A 23,858-nucleotide genomic window follows, 5' to 3' on the forward strand; every position below is an offset into this window, starting at 1 on the left:
CAGACAGACAACAGGAAGTCTGGTAATTTGGCCTTCAAAATAAAATCATAAAATGTAACCCATTTAAAACCCGGTGACAGAAAAAAGAATGTGAATTAAGCAGTCAGTGATTGGTTCAGGCTAAAATGACTGTGGCAGCCCCGTCGCCTTTGTGTTTTATTGGCCTATGGCTTTTATTGTGAAAAGAACGTCTTCAAACACAGTATGGCTTTTATTTTGAAGGCTCCGATGTGTTTCGTGTTGTCTGGCTTGACACTGTAACGTGTCAGTCAGAAACTGGCTTCACTTCAGTCCGCTTGTCTTTATCGCCGCTTGTTACAGTAATTAGATAGTCTTGTCTTTCTGTTGAAGTTAGTGTTAATGGAGACTGTTTCCATGGAGACGGTGGCTGTTTCCATGGAGACGGTTGTGCCTGTGAGGAGGAAATGTCTGCTCCGCATCAGAGAGAACTGTCCATTCAGGAGGCTGAGAAGACAGAAATACGGTCAGTCCACATTTAATTTGTTTTAAGTATAGATACCTCAAAGTCCTACTTAAGTAATGAAGTATTTGTACTTAGTTACTTCCCATCTCCGAGTTTCAGCTCTGTTGTCTTCAAGTCTGATCATCACTGTAAAATATAATTTAAATTCAGTCCTGCTTGCTCAGTTTAAAGTTACTTCTGGTCAATTTGACCAATCCAATGCTAAAAAGTAAAAGTCTAAATATTGAGTCGCCTATTTGGCAGAAGTAGCTCTTCAAGATGGACAAACTGTCTAAAGTCATGTATACTGTACTGTAGGTTGGTATCATTAAACTGGTGTATCCATACAGGAGTAAAACTCATTCTGACATGGTTAGTTTCCGTGTGTGTGTGTGTGTGTGTGTGTGTGTGTGTGTGTGTGTGTGTGTGTGTGTGTGTGTGTGTACACCGACGTGGTTAGTTTCCGCCTGTCTACTAAAAACAAGTTGAACAGGATTGATTGTCACGCAGCCGAGTTAAAGGCTCCACAACACTGAGTTGACACACTCCTACATACATCATAGGCCTACATGTAGGCCTACACGTAGGCCTACATGTAGGCCTACATGGATAATTTTTGGATGAGTTGAGTATGGTGGTAAATTAAATCTACTCAGTAGAGCCCTTCAAAGACAGCCATTCAGGTCTTTGGACTAGTGATGTCACGGTACCAATAATTCAGTAGTCGGTACCGGTACTAGTGAATTTCCACGGTACTCGGTACCAATTTCGGTACCACGGTAAAAAAAACAGACTGATATTTCTTCAACATATTCTCCTTTATTAAAGTATGCAACCATTTCCAATGAACAAATGGCATGTACTGTAGCCTTCAACTTTAAAACAAAACAATGTGCTTCTGCTTACTTCTTACATTCAACTCTGTATGGCAGTGAGTGCAGACAGTGCAACACCAGTGGCATGTAGCCCTCAAGTATTGTTTATTGAATTAAAAAAACAAAAACAAAAAAGTCGATACCCTCGGTACCATGCAAAAACAGGTACCGAAGTACCGAAAACAATGTAGTACCGACTAAGTACCGAAGTACCGAAAACCGTGACAACACTACTTTGGACTCACAAGGCTGGAAGTGGAGCTGCTATAAACCCTGTCCAGGTTCCACAGCTACTATGGGCCGTTAGCCTCTGTGAGGAACTAGGAACTGAAGTCACAGTTAGCAGCTATCAGCAGTTGGGGACTGTAACAGCTTTGATTGATGGAGTTAAGTGTTTTCCTGCCTCCAGCTTTCCTGTACAAATTGCACAATCTCTGGAGGGGAGGGGCTCCACCCACCACACTGTGCCCTGTGTGCCCCCCCACAATGAAAACACACCCCCACCTGTAGGAGTACGCTGCTCAAACCCCCCTGCCTGGTCATGACAGCAGATTCCAGCAGTCCCAAGGCTAATATCTTGGTCCCCTCAAGGAAGGGTAAACCAGCAACGGGCCCTACCTGGGGCAACAGGTCTGTCCAGATTGCGTCCAACATGGGTGGCATCACTGAGAACCATTGCACACAAGATCAGGCGGGGGGGGGGGAGGAGGCTGAATCAGGGAGGTAGGGCTGCAACTAATGATTATTTTCAGTGTCGATTAATCTGGCAATTATCTTCTTGATCAAGTCTATAAAAAGTCAGAAAATGGTAAAAAAAAAAAAAAAGGTAGATCAGTGTTTCCCAAAGCCCAGATAAAGCTCCAGCAGGCAGCGATCTCGTGCAGGCAAGACTGACTGACAACAGCGTTAGCCAATCAGCGCCTGTCAATGGATTTTCAACCGGAGAAAAGACGTTTGTTGCACATGGCGATTCCAGACCAAGAAGAGCCAAGAATTCACAACTGTGGAGTGGGTGTGGCTTCGAAGATCTGGAGCCAGCCTAGGATTTTTCTCTCTCTCTCCTTCTCTCTGCCTGTCACCTCGCATTATGCTCAACCAGGCTGCCAACCCCTCCACCCCTCAGCCCCCCCCCCCCCAAACAGTGCCAGGACACCTCCTCACCGCTCCCTCAACACCTCTCTGCATTCTGGAGAAAGATGTAAACAACAGGCTCTTTAAAAGGCAGAAGTCACGAAAGCCAGCTGGACCTGACTCTGTCTCATCCTCTGCCCTGAATCACTGTGCTGATCAGCTGGCCCCAGTGTTCACAGACATCTTCAACATCTCATTGGAGACAGACATGCCATGTTCCAGTCTGCTCGAATACTTCAACTATGATCCCCGTCCCCAAAAAGACAAGGCCCGTAGCACTAAAAGACTACAGACCCGTCATCTTCACCTCTGTGGTCATGAAGTCCTTCGAATGCCTTGTTCTGTCCTACCTCAAATCCATCATGGACCCACTACTGGACCCCGTGCAGTTCACCTACAGAGCCAACAGGTCTGTAGGTGAACTGAAAATTGTCTTTTCAGCAAGCACAGAGAAACTTTCCACTTTCAGCAGACGATTGTGAAGACAGACTTTTAGTTTCAAACAAATCAAAGAAGAACATTTTTTTTTTTAACATTAGGGGGTCTTTAACTTAACTTATCACAAGTGTCATGGAGGAGACAAACACAAAGACCTTTCATTACTTCCTGTTGATTTGACCTTTTGACAGACGTGTCAGCAGCCTCCACTGCCATTGGACCGTACTGGAGTGACCTCAGCTGCTCTGCCAACAACCAGCCTATCAGCATGGTATATTCAGAGCCCCTCCCACCACTACCTACCTGTCAGAACGTCTACATTCCCCACCAATCACAAGTGGCCAATGGTAAGTTTCCTGTGTGTGATATTGTTCCTATGTTGTGATTAGTGTTGCCAGGGCAATCAGCAGTATTCTGCTCCTAGACTCCCATAGATACAGTATATGGGTGGTTGACGTATACTCCTGATTTGTTTTTTACTTCAATTATTACAAATGAAAAGTATAGAGTTGTGTAGTACTGACTCTTAGATTTCCAAAAAATATAAGTGGTATTTTGGATTGGAATATGAATTTATTCACCAGTTGTATTAGTCCCTAAAATTGTCATTATGGTGTGACATGAAAGTTCTTGGGTAACACTTTATAATAACGTTCAGTCGTAAGTCATTTGTAAGCCTTTAGTTCATTATGAACTATAATTTACAAAACATTAATATACATTTGTATATGATTAATAAATGCTATGTTAAAGCAGCTACGAGCAAGATTTTCAATTCTTATTAAACAGTCTAAATTTAATATCGATGCCTCACATCTTACTTCTAATATTAGACGAGACCAACGCAGAGTAGTCTCGCTTGAAAGCCGAGTGAATCGGCGAGTGTTGTCTTGATGATTAGTCTGTCTGCGGGCCGGTGTCATCAGGAAGTGAAATGAAACGGTTTGCGGCAGCCACTTCGGCCATAACCACAAAATTACTCAATTACTTTCAAACAAACTGTTAGAATATAACGAGAGATGTTCGCGAGAGCAGAAAGTAGCGAGGGCAGCTGTTTTGGGTCTGTTGCTACGGCCGTAAAACCGCTTCGCTCTGTCTAGCAACTGTTTACAGCTGCCGTAAATCGTTTCGCTCTGCCTAGCAACAGACCCAAAACAAGAAGGATGACTTTCAACCTGCAGCACAGACGCACTTACCACAGCATGGCCATATGTTTATACAGTCTATTGGCTCATTTCCACCACATTTTACTGCCCTGTACAGCTCGTCACCACTCGGCTCTAATCGTATCAGCCCTATGGACGTTTTGCTTCCACCGCGGATGATCTGCCCCCACCCACCCCCGCCCACAGCTGGTCGTCTAAAAATAGCGACCGCATATCTGTCCTTCGGCTATAACATAACGTTACAATTAAATCCATCCACATAACTTTTAAACTGTTTATGAAATACTGGTGCCTCTAAATGACCTACAGTGTACATGGGCAGCGCATGCCTGTGATATCATATCACAGGCATGCGCTGCGCTGTGCGGGGACGGGAGAGGCGCAACAGAGTGAAGCCTCTACCCCGCAGCCTCTCACCAGGCAAGACCGGGGCTTCCAAACACCCGCTGCGGCCTAGCGGAGCACTGCAGCCTCCACTCAGCTACAGAGCTCCCTGAGCGAGCAGCGGACTTTTTTCTCAGACAATTGAACACCCGCCACGATTTTATTTCACCGGAGGTGAAGGCAGCGACACAAAATACTGATGGAAATATACATAACAGAAGATAAGGTAAGACCACTAAACTGGTATGCAGCCGCCAGCATTGCATTGACAGTCAGTAGACAGAGTAAACACGATTCTCTCTGACCAATCAGTAGCCATCAGAGTTTTACGTCACCATTTGGGACCTACTCGCCAGCCCGAAGTACCCCGACGAGGCAGGGACCAAAAGTAGCACGACTCGGCCTCAAATCAAACCGAGCTGGGCCGGTTTTTGACGGTGGGATGAGACCAAAAGTCGAGTCGAGCGGAGCGGGACCGCGCTACTAGCTGCTGTGGAATTGGGCCATATGTTTCTGTCTCTCTGTAGCCATCCACAACCTGCCCAACCTGCAGCACAGACGCACTTACCACAGCATGGCCATATGTTTAAATGGCCTAAATGGTAAATGGCCTGCATTTATATAGCGCTTTTATCCAAAGTGCTTTACAGTCAGTAGTTACATTCACCCATTCACACACCGATGGTGGCAGCTACCACGCAGGGTGCTTACACACCAACGGGAGCAATTTGGGGTTCAGTGTCTTGCCCAAGGACACTTCGACATGCAGACTGGAGGAGCCGGGAATCGAACCACCGACCTCTTTTATCCAAAGCGATTAGTGGACGACCTGCTCTACCTCCTGAGCTACAGCCCCCCCATGTTTATACAGTCTATGTTTCTGTCTCTCTGTAGCCATCCACAACCTGCTCAACCTGCAGCACAGACGCACTGACCACAGCATGGCCATATGTTTATACAGTCTATGTTTCTGTCTCTCTGTAGCCATCCACAACCTGCTCAACCTGCAGCACAGACACACTGACCACAGCATGGCCATATGTTTATACAGTCTATGTTTCTGTCTCTGTAGCCATCCACAACCTGCCCAACCTGCAGCACAGACACACTGACCACAGCATGGCCATATGTTTATACAGTCTATGTTTCTGTCTCTCTGTAGCCATCCAGAGCCGTATAATAGAAGAGTTCCGACATCTCCATTCACTCCAATGGACCAGTTTTTTTCCAGGAAGTAGAAAGTGGAACTCTTCACTAAAAAAAGCAGCACTGTCGAGTTGCATCAAAATAGACAGTGTTGTACTTTGAAAGGGTTTTTCATCCCTTGAAATGAATCAAATTGTACATTATCGGCTTTATTTTAGCATGCAAAAGTAGCGCGAGACCCATTCCTGGCTGTTCATTGGCTAATGATTCTTGCATTTTGGTCCTCCGCTGACGCCACTCTCTTTCTAGAGGACACTATAGCCATCCACAGCCTGCTCAACCTGCAGCACAGACACACTGACCACAGCATGGCCATATGTTTATACAGTCTATGTTTCTGTCTCTCTGTAGCCATCCACAACCTGCTCAACCTGCAGCACAGACACACTGACCACAGCATGGCCATATGTTTATACAGTCTATGTTTCTTTCTCTCTGTAGCCATCCACAACCTGCCCAACCTGCAGCACAGATGCACTGACCACAACATGCCCATATGTTTATACAGTCTATGTTTCTGTCTCTCTGTAGCCATCCACAACCTGCTCAACCTGCAGCACAGACACACTGACCACAGCATGGCCATATGTTTATACAGTCTATGTTTCTGTCTCTCTGTAGCCATCCACAACCTGCTCAACCTGCAGCACAGACACACTGACCACAGCATGGCCATATGTTTATACAGTCTATGTTTCTGTCTCTCTGTAGCCATCCACAACCTGCTCAACCTGCAGCACAGACACACTGACCACAGCATGGCCATATGTTTATACAGTCTATGTTTCTGTCTCTCTGTAGCCATCCACAACCTGCCCAACCTGCAGCACAGACGCACTGACCACAGCATGGCCATATGTTTATACAGTCTATGTTTCTGTCTCTCTGTAGCCATCCACAACCTGCTCAACCTGCAGCACAGACACACTGACCACAGCATGGCCATATGTTTATACAGTCTATGTTTCTTTCTCTCTGTAGCCATCCACAACCTGCCCAACCTGCAGCACAGACGCACTGACCACAACATGGCCATATGTTTATACAGTCTATGTTTCTGTCTCTCTGTAGCCATCCACAACCTGCTCAACCTGCAGCACAGACGCACTGACCACAGCATGGCCATATGTTTATACAGTCTATGTTTCTGTCTCTCTGTAGCCATCCACAACCTGCCCAACCTGCAGCACAGACGCACTGACCACAGCATGGCCATATGTTTATACAGTCTATGTTTCTGTCTCTCTGTAGCCATCCACAACCTGCTCAACCTGCAGCACAGACACACTGACCACAGCATGGCCATATGTTTATACAGTCTATGTTTCTGTCTCTCTGTAGCCATCCACAACCTGCCCAACCTGCAGCACAGACACACTGACCACAGCATGGCCATATGTTTATACAGTCTATGTTTCTGTCTCTCTGTAGTCATCCACAACCTGCCCAACCTGCAGCACAGATGCACTGACCACAGCATGGCCATATGTTTATACAGTCTATGTTTCTGTCTCTCTGTAGCCATCCACAACCTGCTCAACCTGCAGCACAGACGCACTGACCACAGCATGGCCATATGTTTATACAGTCTATGTTTCTGTCTCTCTGTAGCCATCCACAACCTGCTCAACCTGCAGCACAGACGCACTGACCACAGCATGGCCATATGTTTATACAGTCTATGTTTCTGTCTCTCTGTAGCCATCCACAACCTGCCCAACCTGCAGCACAGATGCACTGACCACAGCATGGGTGAGCACACAAACACACAAGTCACACAACAGACAGAACAGACACAGTAACAGACACAACATATAGTAACAGACGATAATAAACAGACAGTAACAGACCGTTTGAATGTTTCAGAGCTGGCTGAACAGAAAAAAACAACACTTCAGTCCGGAAATTCGATGGTATTCGACCAATCAGGACACACGTTCACGAAAATGTATTCCCCTCAGAAACATAACCGAGGCGAAAATATCTTGTCCAATTTACCTTTCTGCTCAGCAGCTAGTACAAACAGTATCCTGAAGTACAGACAGTATCCTGAAGTACAGACAGTATCCTGAAGTACAGACAGTATCCTGAAGTACAGACAGTATCCTGCAGTAGGCTGAAGTACAGACAGTATCCTGAAGTACAGACAGTAGTCTGAAGTACAGACAGTAGTCTGAAGTACAGACAGTAGTCTGAAGTACAGACAGTATCCTGAAGTACAGACAGTAGTCTGAAGTACAGACAGTATCCTGAAGTACAGACAGTAGTCTGAAGTACAGACAGTAGTCTGAAGTACAGACAGTAGTCTGAAGTACAGAAACTACTAGTAGTAGTGTGATTTCCATGCTCCCTTTGTATTGTTCTATCTTATGAAAACAAGCCTTGACGTTGTCCTTCTAGGTCTCTGTCTTATCAGTGTTTGTTTGTTTGTTTTCGCTGTGACCAGCAGCTCTGTAGGTGGCTCTGGTTGCAATGAATTCACTCTTGTTTTAATATTTTCTCTTGTCTCCTCTGCTATTTTGTAGATGATGATGTCACTTGAACAATTGTGCAAATGGCCTGCATTTATATAGCGCTTTTATCCAAAGCGCTTTACAATCAGTAGGTACATTCAAACTATAGCGATTAGTGGATGACCTGCTCTACCTCCTGAGTTACAGCCACCCCAATTGTGATGTCATTTAGTGAATGATGTCATCAGTGATGTTGTCACGCACACAGACACATACCTCGTGACATTATGACATCATTGGCGTACAATTGCTCAATATTGAGCAATGCTCAGCCTGAGTGACATCACTAATGATGTCATAATGGCAATGCACTGATGCTGTCACTTGATCATTGATGTCATAAATCGCTGATGATGTCACAATGTTAACAGTGAGTGACATCATCAGTGATGATGATATCACAATGTCCAGTGAACTTAATGAGGTTGGCTCCCTGCTGAGGTTATAAATTGGACAGCTGTTGCTCACAGATGACTTCCTGCCTGTTTCAGAGCTGGACAGTGGAGTCGACCCAGAGACTGGAGAGCCAGCACAGGGTTGACTCCGTACACAATCATCACATCATGTCAATCAACATTCCCTGGTTACTGCTCTTACAGTTCTCTTCACCAATCTATACTTTGTTTTATATATCTATAACAGGTATTTTATTCTGTATGTATAACCATTGTTTTATATAGTGATAAGTTATTTTTATATAACTGTTATAGTTATTGTATAGATGCAGCAGTGAGCCAGTGAACAGTCTGAGCTCTCTGGCTGCTGTGAGACAAACTGTTATCAACTGTATGAATGAGAACTTTCTGCTCGTTACTGGAGGACATCTGAATGTAACACTAATGAGGACACCGTACCCAGACCTGAGTTTTATGTGTGTGTAGTCATGTTTCTTATAGTCATGATGTCGGGGGACTCAATATAGATAAATGGATTTATTCTATTATGCAAACCCAATGAGTCCTCTATAAGTTTTTTAGCTCTTTTTGCAACTGCTGCGCCTGTTGCTTAATGCACTTTTTATACTCTTTTGTTTTTTAAGTTTTGTTGTGATGCTTTTAAATGTCCATTTTATTCTCTCCTTTTATTCTTTTATTTTCCTGTCAACCATTTTATGTGAAGCACTTTGAATTGCCTCTGTGTATGAAATGTGCTACAGTATACAAATAAACTTGACTTGACTTGACTTAATGACATTTAATCTGAACGTAACACCAATGACATTTAGTCTGAATATAACACCAATGACATTTAAAGGGAGCTACTTTGCTGATGATCACACGTTGTATCATTATACTCTCAGTGCAATAGGACGAATCAGCGTGACGTCACAGCCACCCAGAAATGCGGAAACCCCACAGCAGTTGAGTCGTTCCAAACAAACGTTAATATCTCAAAAACTATACATGACTTATATTTGGACATTCTGAGTGAGAACAGAAGTAGCTCAAGAGTTTGCTGTATAATATATGCATGTCATGTTAAAGTTGTGTGAACTGTCGCAGTTTTTAAAATGTAAACAGGGTCAGCTGGCTAGAGTCGGACGCTCAAGCTCACGCTCGCGCTCCATAGAGTCCCATTGCCGTTGCCACCCAGTGATGCGGTTTGTACCATCTAGGTTTTCCACACAGAGAAATATCCTCCGTTTATCTCCCTGCAGAAACTCCGCCCCCACCAGCTCTGTGTATGTGCGCATACTTAAGAAATAAAAAATAAACAATAACAGTCGCCCTCGAAGCCGCCTCGAGCAACATCTGTTCCCTTCTGCATCCGGAATGACGCAGAATGTGTCATTTTGATACGCAAGTGCCTGGAATAAACTGCAGAGCTCTCGGCGCAGGAAAACATGAAGACAAGGTAAAGGCTTTCCATCTGCATTATATTACTGACACTGTAATGATACAAAACGGGTTGAAAATCAGCAAAGCCTTCCTTTAACACCAATGACATGTCTGTCATCTAGTGGCTGTTCTGTTAACTGCAGTGTATATCAGACAGGCTCGTCTCGCTTGCCAGACTCTCACCCTTTCCCGGCCAGGAGGGGAAGTCTGGCAAGCGAGACTAATCAGACAGCAACGAGCAGTGCGTTGGGATTTTGTGACGATATAGGCTAGTTTAAAACTATACAATACATGAATTTTGTAACCGGTCTGGTTTAAATGGGTGTGTTGCTGCTTTTAGTAATTTTACAGTTTCAAATGAATTTCTGAATAATGTTGTTAATAAATATTTCATGAGTAATATAGCCTAATTGTCAAATTGTATTTGGTATTAGTAAAAACGTTTAGAGTTTTCACGTCAAGGACCCCAGAACTGGCACAAATTAGTCCCAGGGTTTCTCCATCTGATAAGATTTTTGCTTTTAGATGTTTTATTGCACTCCCCCGGAGAAAAGAGAACGACATCCCAGCTTTCATCATGAGGTTTGCCAACAGAAACACAAGACTAAGCTATGTTGTAATTTTATTTTATTTTATTTGGAAAATTCTTTATTCATAAACAGAAGTTTTTAGGTAGGCCGTCTTTCCCCATCTTTTTGATTGAATTCAACTCATTGCTTAATTCGCTTGCTCTTGTAAACAATAAAAAAAGCAACAGGTTCTTAGAATATTACAGAAACATATTTGATGTAACCCCTGTAAATTGATTTTTGCTAATGTCATTTTGTCTGTCCTTATTTTTATTTTATTCTAACATGTCAAGTTGTCTTTATAAACATTAATTATTGTATTGTATTGTTCTATGTCTTATTCATTTCTGTTTGTTTATAGCTCTTAAGTATGTGTTATTGTCTGTCTGACATATTTTGTACATCTATATTGTTAATAAAAAAAAACTTTGGGTGAATGACTGGGATGAGGATGCTAGGTAGCCTCAAGCCTCCCTCCCTGGCCTGTTCGACTCTGGTGATGAAGACAAATACGACCTTTATTTTGACAAATCTAAGCCGGATGCACGTGGATTTTGTTATCCGAGACAGCTTGACGCCGGGGTCCCCAGGCAGCTAACCGAGCTAACAACATAACAGCTAGCAGTTAACAGCTAATGGCTCTCAGAGCGCGCGTGAGGGTGAGTGTTTCTCTTTTGTCCAGTCCAGTCCCTTATAGACGGGTTTAACTTGACAACAAAAACATTCTAAATTGAACCCCCGCTCACTTCCTTATTATTATTATTATCATTAGCAGTGACGTTATGTCTTAGTTTAGCCGTGACACTGTTAGCCGCATAGCTAACAACAACAGCACAGCAGCTGAGCAGCCCAGTCTCATCTCTCATCAGATAAACTGAACTAACTAGCCGACCACTTTCTAGCCAATATACTATCAAAATTCTGTTTCAACTGCCCAAAGCTGACCAGTCCTATCTGAACGTTTAGCCTGCGCTAGTTTTGCAGGGCCTATCTTCTTCATGGTGTATTCTTATTATGTGGTACCGTCGCCCAAGCGGCTCACTGCTACTTTCTCTTATCAAAGGCACTTTCATAAGGTATTTGGACCTTTCATCATGCACATTTTAATATGAAACGTTACACATAGACTGTCAGATATCTGCGAATAAAAGGGACTTGCGACAGCGGACAAATTAACCTCTTGAATAGCCCGCAAAGAAGGAGGAAGTACGTCACTCGTGTCCCCAAACACGGTTCCGTTGGTTCCGTTAAACTAACGCGAGAACTTAACCCAAAAACAATGCTGATTCTCACCCCTGTGCCAAATGCGCACAGACGGATTCTCTACTTACTTCTTAACCGATTTCTGCACTGGAATCTCGGTCATCTGCTAACTAGTCTCTCCCCTATCTGCTAACTAATGATGTGTGTCAATTATGTTCTGAATGCTGGATGTGTCGCTGGATGTGATGCTGGATCATCAATGAATTACATTAAAAAAAATCCCCCTGCCACAAAAAAACAATATTATTATTATTATTATTTTAATTTGGATGGGTCAATTACATATCGAACGTCCCCCCACATTCAAGTTACATTCGAATTTCGATTAAAAAGTGACAGCTCTAATACCGCGATAGTACTGATAACCGTAATAATTTTGGCCACTATAATCCTGATATGAAATGTTCTGACCATTTCATCTCTACCCCCCCCCCCCCCCCTCCCCAGCATCATGAGAAGCGCAGCCTGGAGGAAGACATCTGTCTGCTTCACTCCAAAGTCCTGAGGACAGACCATATGCCGTATGCCTCCCAACCACCAGGGGGCAGACAGGAGGACATGCTGTGTGCCCCCCGACCACCAGGGGGCAGACAGGAGGACGTGCTGCTATGTGTCCCCCACACCCAACGGGATGAGGAGGAGGAGACAGACACCCGACATGATGGTACAGTCTGCAGGGTTTCACACTACATGATGGTCACGGCCTAAAATCCGGCGCAGGATTGCGGGTATCGTGCGTAATATAATCAATTCCTGCAATTCTGGGATTTTTTAATGCGGGACAAATCCTGCACACATTTTCTATTTTTACAACGTAGTCTGCGGGCTGGTCTAAACCAATGGCTGATTCTGAATCAACGCTACTGAATGTTGTGACCTCTTCAGCTGTTCCTGACCATTGACAGCTCACAAATAACGTGACGTTGTGATCGTCAGGCAAGCCAAAATAAGTCTAAAATCTTTGTTTTTTTTATCATCATTAACACAACATACTTTAACAGCCCATTTTTAAAACATTTTGTGACATTACTCTATTATTTAATTATATAAATTAATTTAACCCCATGAAAGTAACCCCAGGCAGAAACCCATGTTATTTAAAGAAAAAATAAGTCATTCTCACAGTTTAAATGTTTGTCAGCATGGACAAATATGCATTTGGTTAATATCTTGGTTTTCAGATTGATCATTTAATACCTCCATTATACAGCCATTTGCTCAACATCAGGATGAAGTACTTTCCCTCTTACGGTGACGTGTCTCTCTCTCTTCCTGTCAGAGGAGGAGCTGGTCGTCATGGAGACGGGCGAGTCGAGCGAGGCCGAGCTGGTCGTCATGGAGACCAGCGAGGACGAGCTGGACCTGGAGCTGGACAGGAAGTCCAAACAACACAACCTAACGTCCAATCACGTCCGAGCTATCCTGCACGTGAGTCTGACCTGCACTCTGAAACTCAAACTGAATTTCTTAGACGACAGCTCAGATGCTCTCTGCACAAATGACTGGTAGTCTGCATTACTGGCTAGTCTACCCCCATTAAGTCACTAAATACACACTCCAACAGCGCCAAAATGCTCCCATGTGCTCATCTAAATGTTGTGGCTGGTGCATTCACCACATGAAATAATAACATCAAATTACCAGACATTGTAAATAAGCTTCCGGTTTTCTTCGGGAAAGTACTTCCGGTATGCGTTTGCTTCGTAAATGACAATGTCATTCATTGATTATTAACGAAGCCTGTGTCTTTTAGGAGGTCATTACCCATGAGCACGTGGTGGCCATGATGAAAGCTGCCATCCAGGAGACACGGGACCTGCCCATGTTTGTGAGTGTCCATCTTACCTATTATATCTTCTTACAATTTCTTTTGTGTATTATTGTATGTATTATTTGCGTTTCTATGGAGGTTTGGCACTTCATTTGTGATCTTTGCGATGTTCACGATGACCTGCCCTGCATTTATGAAGATCCATCCATATGAATGTTAATGTGTTGATTATATGAATGTTAATGTGTTGTTTATATAGGGGGCTGGGTATCGAACTTCGATACTTTTATGGTAACGACTGAATTACGTCAATACTATTGAGTATCGATTCACTTCGAGTATCAATTCACCAAATTACTATTACCAAATGACTAACTACAATACCTAAGAGTGCATGTTGTTTTTTCCCAGTTGTCCTTGAATGCAGCATACAAGCACGAGATTATGAAATAATGTTCTAAATAAATAACAATGTTGAAATTGAGAAGTTTTACACTGAAAGGATAATGCTTTTTAATTACCCGAGAGTAAAGTATCGAAAAAAGTAATGTTTTGTTGTGTTGTTTATTTGAATATGGTGGTGTGTTGTTTGTATGGTGTTAATGAGTTGTTGATATGAATGTGTTGTTGTTCACCAGGAGCCGAAGATGACCCGTTCCAGACTGAAGCAGGTGGTCCAGGAGGAGGTGAAACTCCCAATGTTCCTCACAATGTTCCTCACACTGTCACACTGTCACACTGTCACACTGTCACACTGTCACACTGTCACAATGACATACTAAAGTCAATTTCTCATCCTCCTTTTCCAGATGCAGTCAGCTGTGAAGGGAGCCATCGTTAAGGTAACGGCTACTGCACACTAGAGGATATATATATATATATATATATATATATATATATATATATATATATATATATATATTTCTGATTTCCCCCCCATTTTTCTCCCCAATTATACTTGGCCAATTTCCCCCTGCTGCCCCTGTCACTGCTCCACCCTCTGCCGATCTGGGGAGAGCCGTAGACTTGCACCATGCTTCCTCCGACACATGCGCAAGTTGCCAGCCGCTTCTTTTCACCTGACAGCGGGGAGCTTTACCGGCAGGACGTAGCACGTGGGAGGATCACACTATTCCCACCAGTTCCCTTCCGCCCCGAACAGGCATGCACCCCAACCGACCGACCAGAGGAGGCGCTAGTGCAGCGACCAGGACACATACCCCTAATCCGGCTTCCTTCCCACCCGCAGACACAGCCAATCGTGCCTGTATGGACGCCCGACCAAGCTGGAGGTAACACGGGGGCGTGAACCTGTGACCCTCGTATTGGTAGGCAGGGAATCTACCGCTACACTACCCGGACGCCTGTATCTCTGTGGGAGACCACAGAGATAATGACAGATTTTTAACAGATGGGGGGGAGGGGGGGGCTGTACCTAAAGTGAATGTTTTCCAATACATAATTACAAATCACCTACAGACTTTTCAAAACAGATTTGATTGCATGATGATGTTTTCTTTGTTGTGTTTGTGAGGGCCATATTTTCTAGTATTCAATAGTTTCTTTGATTTTTTTTTTACCCCTAAAATAACATTTTACATCAGTAATGTAGCTACAACACTGATCAGATCCAATACGGCTGAGAGTGAGACAGGTTCAGTGACTGTCTCTCTGACCTGTCTGTCCTATCTGTCTGTCTCTCTGATCTGTCTGTCTCTCTCTCTGTCTGGCCTGTCTGTTTGTCTGTCTGTCTCGCTCTGACCTGTCTGTCTGCAGCCTCCTCAGTTTGTTGACATCCTGCTGGAGGAAGAGGAAGACTCCTCAGATGAAGAGTATTGTCCTGATGAGGAAGAGGAGGATGAGGTAAGGACAACATGGAGGTTAAAGGGCCACTTTGCCAATTTTCAACCCGCTTTGTATTATGACTAAATGAGTCGTACATATGCAAATGAACAGTGTTTAACTTCCCTCCATCTCTGCCTGGACCCAAAGCTCCCCGTTCATTCACTCATTCTGCACCAAATGACATCATTATGACCCAATCATATCATGGCATCTGCTGTCCATCAATCTTCATGGCTCTTGAGAAAATTCTGAGCAGGTAACATGGCTGCCTAGTGCCTAGCAGACTGGCAGACTTTTCTAGCCCATAAATGTTAATATACTTGGCCAATAAGTATGTAAATAAAACAAGCGCTAATGTCTTCATTTATAATGTAGATCAACCCCCTAGTACCAGAAGTGCTACCCAGAAGTGTCTGTAATGAATGAGGTGTAAGAGGAAATGTTACTCCGCATAAATATGTGGGTTACAACACATACAATAAACACATCATGAATACATCAACAAAACACTAAAATAAAAGCAGACAATAACAATAACAATATATGTAATATAATTTACAATAGCATCTCAGTATGACAACACTCTAACACATTGCATTCAGGCGATGTCTCGTCACACACATGGTCTATGGGTCAGCTTGGGGGAAAACGCGGTCCTGGCGGAGATTGGCACTCCACCGAGTGCACTTTTCTAGTTAGTCATGTGATGCAGCTCATTCTAAATGCGTCTGTGTGTTTGTTTTTGTGTGTTTGCAGATGTTTACAAGTGATTTGGACAGTGTGGGTTCTTCACCCACACTGAATTCACCCAGAATGCCTCTGGGCTGTACGTCTAGACAGCTGGCTGGCCAGGTATGACCTCTGACCTCCACACCCAGTATTGATCAGGACAGTCATGTTATTGATCTAGACAATCATTCATTCATTGCATCATTATGCTATAGTTTTCTCTTGCCCTTTTCTAAGCAAAATGTTGTAGTTGGGTAAAGGGGGTACTTGGATTCAGAAATCAGGGTGAAGCCAAAAAAGTGTGAGAACCACAGGCCTGCCAACCTGCGTGCATTTTTCATACCATGCATGGATTTTGGCATCAAAGTATGCTTGTATGACTTGTCAGTTAAAACTATGCAAAATGGCGTTGATGCCTCTCAAACATGGCTGCTGCGGTCTTCACAAATGTTCACAGCTTATGGGTAAAGCAGATGCACAGAGCAAAATATGGACTTACTTTGCTTACTGTCAGGGCAAGCCCACGGACACAACATAGCCCGTCTATAAATGAAAGTGGGTGATTAAAATAGGCATTGACATTGTCAAAATAAATATATATAGTATATATGGTGTTTGTATACATGCATACTTGACAGAATGATAACCCACCTTTTGAAGAATATAACATTGCAAAATAAGACATTGAGTGAACAAGTTGCAATTACTGCCTCCTGAGTAGATTTGTTTTAACGTTTCATTTATTTTCGTGATTTATTCTTACACTTTTCCATTTTCCCCTTTCTCTCAAGTACCCCCTGCAGTACCTCCATGTACCCCTAGGGCTATGCGTGCCCCAATTTGGGAACCACTGACATAAACAAATATGATTTCAAATGTTTTCAGACAATGGTTTTGTGCGTGGGAGACAAAAGTGTGACCTCTGATCTGTGATGTGTTGTTTAGAGAGCCAGATGTTCCAGACACCTCGGTGTGGAGTCAGCCCCTCTCCCCACTCCTCAGCACCTCCTGCCTCATCCTGCAGACTGCTCCTTCCTGGAGAGGCTCCATGCTGTGGAAGAGGAGCTGGCCTCCACCCACTGCCCCACCTACCAGGTACACCTCCAACCACTGCCCCTCCTACCAGGTACACCTCCAACCACTGTCCCTTCTACCAGGTACACTCCTCCAACCACTGCCCCTCCTACCAGGTACACCTCCAACCACTGCCCCTCCTACCAGGTACACTCCTCCAACCACTGCCCCTCCTACCAGGTACACCTCCAACCACTGCCCCTCCTACCAGGTACACTCATCCAACCACTGCCCCTCCTACCAGGTACACTCCTCCAACCACTGCCCCACCTACCAGGTACACATCCAACCACTGCCCCTTCTACCAGGTACACCTCCAACCACTGCCCCTTCTACCAGGTAAACTCATCCAACCACTGCCCCTCCTACCAGGTACACTCCTCCAACCACTGCCCCTCCTACCAGGTACACCTCCAACCACTGCCCCTCCTACCAGGTACACTCCTCCAACCACTGCCCCTTCTACCAGGTACACTCATCCAACCACTGCCCCTCCTACCAGGTACACTCCTCCAACCACTGCCCCTACTACCAGGTACACTCCTCCAACCACTGCCACTCCTACCAGGTACACTCCTCCAACCACTGCCCCTTCTACCAGGTACACTCCTCCAACCACTGCCACTCCTACCAGGTACACTCCTCCAACCACTGCCCCTTCTACCAGGTACACTCCTCCAACCACTGCCCCTCCTACCAGGTACACTCCTCCAACCACTGCCCCTTCTACCAGGTACTCCTCCAACCACTGCCTCTTCTACCAGGTACTCCTCCAACCACTGCCCCTTCTACCAGGTACTCCTCCAACCACTGCCTCTTCTACCAGGTACACATCCAACCACTGCCCCTTCTACCAGGTACACTCCTCCAACCACTGCCTCTTCTACCAGGTACACTCCTCCAACCACTGCCACTCCTACCAGGTACACTCCTCCAACCACTGTCCCTTCTACCAGGTACACTCCTCCAACCACTGCCTCTTCTACCAGGTACTCCTCCAACCACTGCCCCTTCTACCAGGTACACTCCTCCAACCACTGCCCCTTCTACCAGGTACACCTCCAACCACTGCCCCTTCTACCAGGTACACTCCTCCAACCACTGCCCCTTCTACCAGGTACACCTCCAACCACTGCCCCTTCTACCAGGTACACTCCTCCAACCACTGCCCCTCCTCCCAAAAACCTCCCTGGGGAGGCGATTGGGACTCAGGAGGCATCCTTTCTCGATGCCCGAACCACTTCTTTCTATGAGAAGGAGCAGCGGCTGTACTCTGAGCCCCTCATGGGTGACCAAGCTTCTCACCCTATATGTGTGTGTGTGTGTGTGTGTGTGTGTATATATATATATCTCACCCAATATAGAGATTGGATGGCCTTCAATAGTGACCACCCCACCCTATACTCTGGCAGCTCCTCTAACAGTATCTCCCGGGGGACCGGGAGCCTTCTCTAAATCCACACAGCACATGTAGACAGGATGGGCATACTCCCAGGCCCCCTCCTTGCAAGAGTGAAGAGCTGGTCTGTTGTTCCATGACCAGAACAGAATCCACATTGTTCCGCTTCAATCTGAGGTTCGACAATGGGCCGGACCTTTCTCTCTCCAGCACCATGGATTAGAGACCTTCCAAGGGAGGCTGAGTGATTTGATAACCCTGGAATTGGCACACATCCAGTGTCGGCACCAGTGGCTCCTGCATTACATTACTGCATCTCCTGGGGAAGCTAAGCATCATAGGGGGGAGTGGGTGAGTCAGGGTTCTGGGGAAGCTAAGCATCGTAGGGGGGAGTGGGTGAGTCAGGGTTCTGGGGAAGCTAAGCATTGTAGGGCGGAGTGGGTGGGTCAGGGTTCTGATCAGACTCACAATTTGCATATCATCATAACAGACTGGATTATTGGCCTTGGCAGAGGTATGCACTTCTAGTTGTGTATGTTACATACTTATTGGCTAAGTATATTAACATTTATGGTCTAGAAAAGTCATGTTGCCCGCTCAGACAGCTGTCATGTCATTGGTTGAAATTTGATAGTACTACCTGAGCACACTAGATATAGTTATGAATGAACTCAGCATGGTTGACTTTTGATCTGAAAAACCAAAGATTTATATTTTTTGGTGTGTGATTTTTTTGGCACACATTGAAGGTATGCCAGGGATGTGATCTGAAATAGTTAAAAAGTAATTTTTCATTTCAGCTCGACTTTAACCTGTCTTGGGTCCTGGCTGTTAGCCTGTTGTTACCTTGGCTGGTTGTCAGTCTAACTGGACAATCAGTGTGGTTATGATTGGATTATTAATTGCTTTTCATTCTCTTGACAGCCCCTGAATACAGCGGCTGATGATGATGAAGATGATGAAGGTCTGGCGTATCGCACGCGCTCCAAGCGCCCTCTGGTGGACATTCCTCTGGGCCAGCTGGAGGCAGAGCTTCTGGCCCCTGACATCACAGCTGACATGTACCATGTGGAGGAGGACCGGCACTGGACCCGCTGGCTGCAGGGCCTCATGGCCTCCGACAGCGAAGGTCAGACAAAGGTCACACAGAGGTCACAGACGGCACACTGCGTCGGCTCATTTTGTTTTGTGATGGATTACAATCCAGCTAAGCATCTGTCTATGTATTGTCTGTTTGTTGTCTGTCTCAGAGGACGGAGACGACGAGGACGACCCAGAGTACAATGTTCTAGAAGACCTGGACGAGCCCGACCTGGAAGACTACAGGACGGACCGGGCTGTCCGGATCACCAGTAGGCCTGAACCTCCTAACCCTAAATCTAACCCTAACCCATTAAACTAAGCCTAACCCTAAGCCTCCTCTGTCTTTGAAGTTTTTCCTTACTTTAACTTTTTCAAAATTGGCTAAAATATCCATCCAAAACCTGGGTTTCCCACAGTCATGGAAACCTGGAAAAGGCATGGAATTTCAATATATATTTTTTAATAACTATTTGAATTGAAAATTAGGACAAATAGGACACACCTCTTTATATTGGATTTGAGTGCTTCATGTATTTAATGTTTTTAGGGACATTTTTATGTCCTTTTTTCAATTTGCAAAATTAAAAAAAAAAACTTTTTTCACTTTGTCATTATTGGTATTGTGTGTAGAATTTTGAGATAAAAAATGTATTTAATCCATTTTGGAATAAGGCTGTAACATAAGAAAATGTGGGAAAAGTGAAGCGCTATGAATACTTTCCAGAGGCACTGTATGTATGATTACTCTATACTGTATAGTTATATGATTCACTTGGCGTTAGGATTTGTTGAGCTTGTAAATGTCCGTTTTCTCTTTCAGAGAAGGAAGTCAACGAGTTGCTGAACGAGCTGGATGATACAGTGAGTTGAGTTTTTTATGCACTGCACCAAGTTGGCGACACTAGTTTAGGTTAGTTAAGTTAGTTTTTTCTGCACTGCACCAGGTCGACGACACTACATGTAGTTTAGTTAAGTTGGAGTTTTGTCTGCACTGCACAAGGTCGATGACACTAGTTAAGTTAAGTTGGAGTTTTGTCTGCACAGCACCAGGTCAACGACACTAGGTTAGTTAAGTTGGAGTCAGTGCTTGACAGTGCGAGTATTTCACTCGCATTTGCTACTAAAAATAGAACTGTGTGAATTGTAAAATGCAATTTGGAGCACGTGTGCGAGTCCAGAATTCGACCATTCAATTCATTTTTAATGTCCTTACTTTAATGCTGTGGTCGTTGAAAGGGTGTGACCGAGTTGACTTGAACGCAACACCGCGCTGAACCAATCATGTCCGTTGAGAAAAGCATGTGATCCACTCATCCGCGGAAGTGCCGTGGCTTGTTTTAGAAGACGGACTGAGCCACAAAAAGTGTCTTGACTGCATCGTTACGTATTAACCAGTTAGGCTGGCAAGACAAGAGTCACATAAACAGATGGAATTAAAATGTGTCAGATGGAGGGATTTGTACACGGGACGGGAGCTACAGCTACACCTGCAGCAGACGATAGTTACGGCTAGTGTTAGCTAGCTGGCATGAATGACATCGCTATTTAGCATCTGTAAAGCTGTGTTCACACAGAGATATTTATTTTTCTCTCTGTCGCTCGACTGAACCCTTTGCAATCGCTCTGTCGCTCTGTTTAAATCGCTCATCAATAGGCACAATAATTGACGGACATCTGGGGGCTATAACGTTACGCAATGTCATGATGTTTGTCCACTACGAGCCACCGTAGTTGTTCACAAGCTAATTTTCCCAGAGACACTAATATGGACTGTCTATACACCTGAAGTGTGCGTGAAAGACAGGTAAACTGTGACACTTGTTGTGAATAATTCTGCCTGAATAGACCTTCTTACCTACGGATGTGCAAAGCGAAAGTAAGAAAAAAACAGAATCCAGGCAGAGAAATGCAGTTTTCAACGTCCTGGCAGCTGCTCGTCCGCCTTCCTTGGGTATGTTCATAAATTCATTCTGAAATGCTCAGAGATCCAGTCGTTCTGGATTTCTGTCGTTAAGAAATCCAGTTTGAGTTGGTGGATATGTTTGACATCTGCTAGACTATAATCCTGATCGCTTTCGCTCCTGTTGAAACAGGAATCACTTTTTGCTTTTTGTTTTTTAGTAATCAAATCAGATATTCGGACAAAACCTCAATAGAATACTCGAATTTGAAAAGATCAATTCGAAGACAGCCCTAGACAGCAGTCAGTTCACAGAGAGCAGCGATTGGACAGCAGTCAGTTGGCAGAGAGCAGCCATTGGACAGCAGTCAGTTAGCAGAGTGCAGCCATTGGACAGCAGTCACAGAGAGCAGCCATTGGACAGCACTCACAGCAGTCAGTTAGCAGAGAGCAGCCATTGGACAGCAGTCACAGAGAGCAGCCATTGGACAGCACTCACAGCAATCAGTCAGCAGAGAGCAGCCATTGGACAGCAGTCAGTTAGCAGAGTGCAGCCATTGGACAGCAGTCAGTTAGCAGAGTGCAGCCATTGGACAGCAGTCAGCAGAGAGCAGCCATTGGACAGCACTCACAGCAGTCAGTTAGCAGAGAGCAGCCATTGGACAGCAGTCACAGCAGTCAGTTAGCAGAGAGCAGCCATTGGACAGCACTCACAGCAGTCAGTTAGCAGAGAGCAGCAGTGATGTCATCTGTTAACCCTTTAGTTACAGGAGGAGGAGCTGGACGTCGGGGCGCAGGAGGAGGAGCCAGGACAGACTGTACCCAAATTCAATGTCCCACAGGCTTTACGGTACACCCCCCCCCCCTTACACACACGCACACACACACACACACACACGCACACTCACTCACTCACTCACTCACTCACCCACCCACTCACATGCAATTACACTATAAAGTGTGTGTGTGTGTGTGTGTGTGTGTGTGTGTGTGTGTGTGTGTGTGTCGTGTGCGTGTTCTCTTAAGCTGGGCTCAGACTACAGGATTCTAACAATCTTAGCCGATTTTGAAATCTGGCTGTGACACGCACTACAGGAGAATCTTCCCAGATTATCTTCCCTAGAATCTCAAACATGCACACACTACAAGATTTGTAAATGTGGCGCACCACGCACTACAGGATATTATTAAGATTATCGGCAGGATAATCACATTGATGCCCGGCCATACGAACCTGTTTCGTTTTTGGGGTTCCAGCAGTGACCAAAGCGCTCCGCCCCCACCTCACCTCTCTCTCTCGTTTCCTCATTTTCATGCCCGTCTCGCCAAACAAATGAATCTCACGGTAGTTAGCATGCGTGTAAACAACGCGACTCTATTGTCTGTACAAGTGAGAACACAAACACACACACACAAAATATATTTCCCTGCTGCATGTCATGAGATCGGCAAAAGTTTGGATAGTACTGGATTGCTTCCCGCAGCAGCAATGCCTTTTCCCCACACTGCCTGGCTGATAGACAGGTAGGAGATTACAGCCTCTGACTGGCAGGGGCTCAAAACTACGATATAACAACTTTTTATTCATTGGTCATTCATTGTGATATAAATGAGTGACATTTTCCCCCAAATACTCGTGGTTCTGTGCTGTTGGTATTTGGTAGCCTATAATGCCTGCAGTGCAGCGCATCAAATGAGCCGCGTCAATTAACGACGGGAGTCTCGCGCAGCAGCAGAATGATGTATTTGCGCAGATTTTCAGTCCTAAATATCAAACATGTTTGATATGATCGGGACGGCCCCGATGAGGCTTTGAGCAGATCGGGAGGCTTAAGATTGGATCTGCAAACAGCTCACACTACAAGATAATCGGTGCCGAACGTCGGGCCCGACCAAGCTTGGCAAGCTGCCAGGCCAGATTTCTCCTCCGATTCTCGGGAGGGGTGAATCGGGCATAAATCGGCCCGAAAATCCTGTAGTGTGAGCCAGCCTTTACAAACATTTATGAAACAAACACTTTGGCTTATCTGTAAAAAGCTGTGACCAGCTTGGTGCTTTGAAAATCAATTATGATTTAATAGTCTGAGGTCGTTAAAGAGCGGGGTACAGGTAAACAATAAATTCAAATTTTCATTTTGGACTCAAGATTCCTATGGGGGGGGGGGGGGGGGGGGAGGAACTTGCCCTAGGGCCAAAATATGGAGAAAAAGG

General features: G+C 44.9%; 2 protein-coding genes across 3 annotated transcripts in view; both read left to right on the forward strand.

The window, feature by feature from the left end:
• Positions 1-286: 286 nt before the first annotated feature.
• LOC310798961 (uncharacterized protein) lies at positions 287-9,359 on the forward strand. Of its 2 annotated transcripts, none has more exons than XM_083661519.1 (4): positions 287-484; positions 3,099-3,254; positions 7,365-7,415; positions 8,668-9,359. In XM_083661519.1, exons 1-4 carry the CDS (start codon positions 361-363, stop codon positions 8,715-8,717), a joined length of 381 nt encoding a protein of 126 aa, XP_083517645.1. In that variant the 5' UTR covers positions 287-360; the 3' UTR covers positions 8,718-9,359. The 2 variants fall into 2 exon arrangements, with proteins under 2 accessions (XP_083517645.1, XP_083517646.1); XM_083661520.1 differs by having other exon boundaries at positions 3,111-3,254.
• Positions 9,360-11,128: 1,769 nt separating this feature from the next.
• Positions 11,129-23,858, forward strand: part of gon4lb (gon-4 like b) — a 76,207-nt gene continuing 63,477 nt past the window's right edge. Inside the window, exons 1-13 of the mRNA XM_083661451.1 lie at positions 11,129-11,242; positions 12,294-12,510; positions 13,126-13,274; positions 13,600-13,674; positions 14,256-14,303; positions 14,427-14,459; positions 15,394-15,480; positions 16,219-16,314; positions 17,137-17,286; positions 19,589-19,793; positions 19,915-20,016; positions 20,568-20,608; positions 22,412-22,497. Of these exons, the coding sequence (XP_083517577.1) occupies positions 11,219-11,242; positions 12,294-12,510; positions 13,126-13,274; positions 13,600-13,674; positions 14,256-14,303; positions 14,427-14,459; positions 15,394-15,480; positions 16,219-16,314; positions 17,137-17,286; positions 19,589-19,793; positions 19,915-20,016; positions 20,568-20,608; positions 22,412-22,497 (1,313 nt within the window). The 5' untranslated portion in view covers positions 11,129-11,218. The remainder of the gene's footprint in view (positions 11,243-12,293; positions 12,511-13,125; positions 13,275-13,599; positions 13,675-14,255; positions 14,304-14,426; positions 14,460-15,393; positions 15,481-16,218; positions 16,315-17,136; positions 17,287-19,588; positions 19,794-19,914; positions 20,017-20,567; positions 20,609-22,411; positions 22,498-23,858) is intronic.

Source organism: Poromitra crassiceps (genome assembly GCF_964638095.1).
Source record: "Poromitra crassiceps genome assembly, chromosome: 26".
NCBI lineage: Eukaryota > Metazoa > Chordata > Actinopteri > Beryciformes > Melamphaidae > Poromitra > Poromitra crassiceps.

What these genes read in the sequence shown, in the direction of transcription:
- LOC310798961 (XM_083661519.1), top strand. Translation starts at nt 361, where the DNA reads ATGGAGACTGTTTCCATGGAGACGGTGGCTGTTTCCATGGAGACGGTT. An exon ending in GCTGAGAAGACAGAAATACG is followed by an intron (nt 485 to 3,098) that starts GTCAGTCCACAT and finishes ACCTTTTGACAG; the next exon opens with ACGTGTCAGCAGCCTCCACT. An exon ending in ATGCACTGACCACAGCATGG is followed by an intron (nt 7,416 to 8,667) that starts GTGAGCACACAA and finishes TGCCTGTTTCAG; the next exon opens with AGCTGGACAGTGGAGTCGAC.